The 7,416-nt window shown below is 37.2% G+C and overlaps 1 protein-coding gene across 1 annotated transcript in view; it reads left to right on the top strand.

Annotated features, from left to right (window-relative positions):
- Nucleotides 1-7,008: 7,008 nt before the first annotated feature.
- The window catches only part of LOC126456438 (calcitonin gene-related peptide type 1 receptor-like), a 218,228-nt gene continuing 217,820 nt past the window's right edge, over nt 7,009-7,416 (top strand). The window contains exon 1 of the mRNA XM_050092188.1: nt 7,009-7,027. Within this exon, the coding sequence (XP_049948145.1) occupies nt 7,009-7,027 (19 nt within the window). The remainder of the gene's footprint in view (nt 7,028-7,416) is intronic.

Genomic DNA, 7,416 nt, shown 5'->3' with positions numbered 1-7,416 from the left:
AAATCCATATAATGGATAAAGATTATTCGATAAAAAGGTTTCGTTTGGACTTCATCCGTTTATCTACCTTCATACAAAATTTGAATCGATTCGTTCAAGTTTAAAGTACAGAAATGTGACGCTTCAAAAACCCTCCAGAAAAAACTACTCTCCTTTTTTCTGTTTTTTTGCACATAAAATCCAAACGAAGCAAGATTTTTTGAAGCAGTTAAAACTTATCTTAGATCAAAATCCGACACCCCGGTGGATAAAAATTAAGCCGTCAGTCTCGTTCCAGCCTGTAGTTAGTTAAGGGTGACGGTGTTTGCACGCAAAATTCGAACGATGCACATACAAATGGAGCCATCAGGTGAATATTAACTTCATATCGATCAAAATCCTTTACAAAAACAATAAATCATCCACACAAAATTGTCCTGGGTGTCACCTACAGTTCGTCGTTCAAACCTTCCTCAATGTACTGTAAAATAGCTACAGAAAGGTGTTCGAATGGCTGCACAAATGGCCACTGCTCCGGACTAAACTAAAAACGAACAGGAAACGAACACAGAAATTCCTCCCCTCCCCCCCAGAACCGTGACTAAGCGCGGGGTTTTCTCATCGATACGGATGCGACTGCCACTACCCTGCAGTACAGGGCCAAAGTATGAATATCAAAGAATAAATATGACACCGTACATATATCTTCCTGCTTAGACAGTTCAAGCAAATCGGTCAGTTCTTTTTGAATTTGATTTAGTCTTCGGTGGGCCTGATGGTACATATGGAGGCAACAACAGTTCAAGGGGTGTTCCTCGGAAAACCCCGAGGAAAAGGTTTTTTTGCTATATTTTCGTCGTCACGGAGGACCAAAACCCAGCCGAGCTTTCAAAGGCAATTACGCACAGCAAACCACTCATTTTTACGACATATTTCTAACATCAGCACCTCGAACAAACTTGAGAATTTTCTTGTTATCTTGATCCGTTTCTAATATACAGAGGTTCAATGTTACCTTACTACTACACATAAAATCCGTTATGAGGCGAAATCTAAATAATAAATAACAGCAGAAAATGGCTCAAATTTTAAGGGAGTGTTCTCTAGGCATTTATCTAGAAGATCCATCTCCCCGTTTTCAAAAATCTTTATCTGTTATTTAGAAACACCCCAAGAACTCGTTTTTTGGGTTCCAAAACCCAGTTGCGGATTCTGAGACGGCTTTGTACAGCAAATGTCTGTAATTTTTATGGTGTATTCCTAAGGATCCAATCTGATAAAACCTTGAAAAATTTTCGTGGTGTCTTTATCCGTTTCAGAGATACAGATATGCAACGTTATCCAACTTGGACACGTAAAATACGCAAGAAAAAACCGGCGTCTATATGAATGTGTTCGCATATTTTCATGCTGAGAGAGAAGAAGACAGTGTCAGTGGCAAAGAGACCGAAAAGTAATAAGTATCGGAATATAGTAGACAGTGGTTGTGTTATGAAAAGAGCGAAGAAGACAATTGCAGTGTGATAGAAAGATAGCGACACAGAGGCAGTGGGACATAATTGACAGAGATGGAACGCTGCTGAGAAAAGAGTGAAGGAGATACTGCCAGTGGGAAAGAAATGCAGAGATCGAGAAAGTGAAAGTTGGTGAGAGCAGGAGATACTGCCAGTGGGAAAGAAATGAAGAGAGGGAGAAAATGGAAATGGGTGAGAGCTACTGATTTGAGAGACAGGTTATATGACAATGACAACGAGCAAGAGAGAGATAGTGACAGTGAGAAGAGAGAGCAGCAGTAGGACTGTAGGAGTGAAAGAGATATTAGCAGCAAGAGAGAGCAAGAAGCAGACAGTGAGAGTTAAAGGAAACTGTAGCAGTAGATCAGAATGAAGGAGACTGTGGCTGTCACACAGGAGACAATGGCAGAGAGACACAAAGAGGTAATGAGTAAGGAGAATGATGAACTAGTGGACGAAAAAAAAAAAAAAACACTAATACTTTCGCTGGCCAACATTTTTGGGAAAAGTTTTAAATGTGCTGAGTAAGAGAGATTGAGGCAGCTGGTACCCCAACCACTTTTTAGTCAGGGTCTTTTAAACTAAACAGGAACATACTCACATTTTTTTTATTCTATAGGAACATTTTCCCGCTGGTACGTATTTGTTACTGCGTGGGAAGAGATCATAAAGATTTCCGCTGCAGCACTGGTAAGCTCAGCAAGGTGAGAACATAAGTGGTTCGAAACAGAAGCAAAACCATAACAAATTCATCACATGCGAAGAAGAACTAGTGCTGCCATGCTGAGAATACCATTGCGCTCGATTACCATGCTGAGAGTTCCTACATAAATTTTCAAAAACTCAGAATTAAACTGAAGCTGTAGAAAATAGTTTCAGTGCAATAGGCCGAATTATAAGGAGAGAAAGTATTGCAACTGTACCACATTAAAAGTTAGGCATGATACAGCGAGAACAGAAAGATCACTCGCTGGCGAAAATTTGCTAAACCAATATCATTAAACTCACACTTAGTCCAGATGTTCGAAGGCAGACTTGTAAACAATACATAGGAATTTTGGAAAATGCGTATCGTAGTAGTGATGTCTAACAGTCAATACTAAATGTTTTTGTTGATTAACATTGATGTACTGTGTCCTTGTCCATCAAAGTAATAAACAAATCCTATAATTTTTAGAATACTTCACTTAACACTAACTGTGGGCACAACAGTTTTACTTGTCAGTTTTTTTGTTCATTACCATATGATTCAATTTTACTTGTAGTTTGTCCGACGTACTTGTAGTGTGTTTGAATGAATTAATCTGCTTATTGATGTATATACTTTGTACAGTTTAAAGAGAGCTTATTAAAGGAGCAGCTTATTTATGTGTAATAGTTGACGAAAGAGAAGGTAGCAGTGCTTATGGCGTATAGCAAAGAGTTAGCAAAGCTGAGCAGTTAAAGCAGAAGGCGATTAATGGTTGTATACGCTTTACGACATATGGCTGGATTTCAGAAATATAAAAGAGTTCTAGATTCTACAAGCCCTACCACAACATTAACTCATTCTCATGTAGCTTTTGGCATTTTCAAAAAAATGTATCTACAGGCTTTAAAACGTATAAAATTCACCTCCTCTGCTACCATCTGTTCAACCTCGTGCTAAATCTTTGTTACTGTCACTGCTGTTGACTCTTCATCTTTCACTAAAACGACTTCTACCTTACCTTTGGTAAACTGTTATACTCGAGTCTGACCAGTAGGTTCTCTTTAAAGAGCAGAGACCATATTCATGCATTTAAAACCACGTCAAGAACATTGGATAGAATTATGGTAAAATTTAATTGTAAGATAATCCAGGTAGGAAATTTATGAATGATCTGATAGTTACCAGTGTATTTGGAGATAACGGTACGTGAAGGGTTCCGTAAATAATTGAAATTACTCTCGTCTACTAGTCTGCTCTCAGTAAAGTAACGTTAAACAACAAAAAGGTTTAACATCTGCTATTAGACATCACTACTCAAGCTCGCACATTCTGAAATTCGGATGAGTAATATCTATGTACTGTTTATTAAAATATATTCGAAAATTCTCCTGTTCAGTAAATATGAATTTAATAATGAAGTTTAAACAAAGTTTTGCCTCTGAGAAACCTCTCGCTGAATCTGACTAAACTTTTGACTAAGAAAAGTTAGAATACCCCCCGCTGTTAAAACTATCTTTGATTGACCACCCGAAATTCTGGTAATTTAAATAGCAACTCTCACTATGAGATCGGACAGCAATGTTTTTGGCAATACGTCAACTGGTCGTATCGCACACTATGAGTTTGTTATTGTTTTTCTCCTGTTAGCAACGATGTACCTTCTTCCCTTACAAGAGACTGTGGCAGCGTGATCTTTTCTCCTTTCCTATTGTGGGGGCTGAATAGCAATGCCACCGCAAATAGCAGCCCTTCGCAACAATTTTAGAACGTTGAAAAATATTACATCCAAAAAATCTTGCTCCTGAATGTCGTCATCAACGAACTTGGTGCAATACAAAATTTTAAATGACGTTACAGAGCTGCTTAATGGGATTTGATGTGTTTTAAAGAAGAAACAGTATTACGGTAGTAAATAGTGCACATCTCATTAGACATATTTGCTTGAGCATGTGCACATATATTACCAAATCACCTCGCTTAAGGCTTCATACTATGCTCGCACAATTATAGACAGTTCCAGTTTAACTGACCAATTTGAGTGCCAACGTAATATTTTTATCCTTTTAATAGCACACTTCACTCACAGTCCACAGTCAGTTCACATAATGTTCGTACACTGACATTATTATTAACGTCTGATGTTAACAGATTCTTTGCACGTCCCCACTCATCCGTCTTCGATACGCTCCCCATCAGCTTCGAAAGTTCTTGAATTTCACACAGATGTCATTCTTCTGAATATCTTCTATTCTTCATTCTTTCTCGAGAGTCGTCAGCAGGGGAGCTCCTCTGTCCACTCTTTGGGCTGCGTTCCCGTAGTCTGGCTTCCTTCAATATACACGCGTCCTTGTGTAAAATTAATAACCCGAAAATTCCATGTAGTATTCATCAGACAGTCCAACAGTGCCGCCATAAAATAAAGGTAATTTTTACGACTTTTAGAGTTATGTGAAGTGGTGTGCTTATCTTAAATCAATGGTTGCGTTGATTCAAAGACTGGTCTTAGATTTTGCGAGACAGCTCCATTTCCAAAGTCATGGATGATTTAATACTGTCACCAATATTTTGTTGACATTAATTCATCTGATGTGTTTGAGATTCAGTTGTATGTTCAAAACATTATATTTTGTTTTCTTACATTAGCTGAATGAACTTTGCTTTTGAAAAAATCATTTAATTGAATTTTGATATTGCATAACAAATTCGTTTGTCAGTAAGCAATATTATTTTGTAATTAGTCAAAAACTAAGTCCACCACGAAACCCATTATCCTATCATGATCTTTAGTTGTTACAGGCGGTCAGTTGGCAGTAGCAAAATATGGGATAGTGAATTTATCTGGTGTCATCATTCAGAATATGGATTACTTACAAGGCGTCTAAAATTATAATTTCAGAAGGACTGTGTCTACGGACCCAACAAACAATCAGTAGTGTTGTGCTGTTGTAAAAACATATCTTGTCTATAACAAAAATAAAATTTAGTTAAAGTCAAGCTGGGTTAGGACACAGAGTCTGTTGCAAGCTGTTGCGATCGACATTGCGTCAGTAAGTGTTCGATTACTTAAATTCTATCTGAACGAATGAATTATAACCTTTTGTCCTGCAGCATCTGCTAAATAAATATTACTCTACAAAACGTTGATGTAACTAAATATGACTTTTACACAGCAGCTTCCTTTGTATATAGGCGATAGAATTTTGAAATTAGCCAAATCAGTTTGCCCCCCACCACTCATGTGAAACCTATTATCCTTTTATAGTCTTTAGTTGATTGATATCGATCCCCAGTTCATGTGGCGGAATATGGGGCAATTAATGAAACTAATTACAAGATTCGAAATATGAATTTCTTACAGGAATTTTATTATACAGTTTCGGAAGGATTGTATTATATTAATGAAATCAGCAAGCGATCAGCAGTATTCCACTGCTGTCACATATATGTCTTACGTATTTAACAGGAATGGAATCCGCATGGTATTAAATATTTGGTTTAGTTCAAAAAGTTTTTTTTTAATTGTTGTGATCGACTTTAGTTCGATGATCGAGTATGAATACTTATATCACATGGTATTTTGTACCTTATGTAGTTTCATAACACACTGCGGTACTTCTACATACTTTATTTGTCTTGCTTTGGATGAGATGCGAAACAATTCCTAAGCTCCTAGTGACTGTTACATATCGTTTAATCACACTCTTCGTTGTGAGCGTCATCTGACAGCCATCATGGAACATGGGAATGGCAACCCGTGCTGCACACCACCTCATCTGATGGAGTTTTTCCTTTAACTTCTCATGACACATATATTTGTCGCAGTAAGGTTGTGGTCAGAACGAGAGAAGCTATCTACGCTTCAATAATTGCACCCCATAGCAAAATACTAGAGAATATCAAGAAGCAAACAACTACACTTAGCATTACGAATCACATCGACAAATCGTGCATGATCCTTAACGTACTTGAAAAGCGCAAAACATCAATTTTATCTAGTAGAACCTACGCGTAATCATACCTTATACCGGAAGACTCGCCAGAGTAATGAAATATGCCCTAAAATTGGCTTTTGAACATTGTCCATAGTTCATTTTACACTTGAGATTTTAAAACGAAGACGAGACATAGATTTTGGTATAGGAATATTACAGGCGAATTGTTATTTTCTACTCTTATTTAGTAATGGCCGTTGTTACGTGGTTTACAGTGATGTTATAATACACTAAAATGTGCAGTTCCTTTAAAAACTACTTAACTGAGCACCCATAAACTGCCAACACACAGAAACACACACCCACTACTTATATAGATTTCCATTTTGCTTCTCTTACCTATAGCTTTATTTGATCGTAAAGACTTTTGACTTACTACCACTGACATTGGACTGTTCCTAAGATGATGTATTTTCATCATCTTTATCGTCATCATCATCATCAACAACAGAAATAACAGCAGTTCGATATCCATTGCTCCTTCTTGTGTAATTGTCTCAAGCCATATCCTTCATATTGCCCCTGCAATAGCAGAAAACACATAGAGAAGTAATGTGTGCAATCATGTTGCTATTTACTTGTGTCTCTTTCGCCTGTGTTTGTCTTTTAAGACATTTGACTCTGATTCTTACTTAAACAAACAACCGATGTAATACCTGATACATTTAAATCGGGAAGAGCTAAATCAGAAACTAAACGAATTGGAAAGAGATGAGCAATAAACTGTTGACGGTGTTTTAGACTGCTGATAATGTAGTTGCGTAAATATAGTAAAAAGACGCTAAAACGAGAGGAAAAAAGTGCAACTAAGGAGAAGAGAGAGAAAGAGTAAATGAAAGTGCATCAAAAAGGTGATTTGAAAATTCAAATATATAATTGTAAAGAAAGGTCCTGGGGGCGCAGAAAACTAGATAGCTAGCAAAATATGTAGCATCCATAAAAGATACGATAAACGATCAAGTACGGAGAGCGAGAAATTAGATCTAAAAGCTATAATAGGCACGGTTGGACGAATGGAGATGTCTGCGTGCCATGCCTCGACACATAGCGCACGAGAGTTGCTATCGCTCACTTTAACCTTTTCCCTACAAAAATTTACCTAAATAAATACCACATTTTAACTGAGAGTAGTTGCAAACAAAACGTTTTCTAGCTCGAGAGTTACAATGTCTTTTCTTTTCTTACTGATATCAACTTCTGTTGCGAGAGCTTAGTTTTTATTTTACCTTTTGTTTATGGC

This window comes from Schistocerca serialis, chromosome 2 (genome assembly GCF_023864345.2).
Source record: "Schistocerca serialis cubense isolate TAMUIC-IGC-003099 chromosome 2, iqSchSeri2.2, whole genome shotgun sequence".
Classification (NCBI taxonomy): domain Eukaryota; kingdom Metazoa; phylum Arthropoda; class Insecta; order Orthoptera; family Acrididae; genus Schistocerca; species Schistocerca serialis.
The sequence above is the reverse complement of the archived record's forward strand: the minus strand, read 5'-3'. Positions and strand labels throughout refer to the sequence as shown.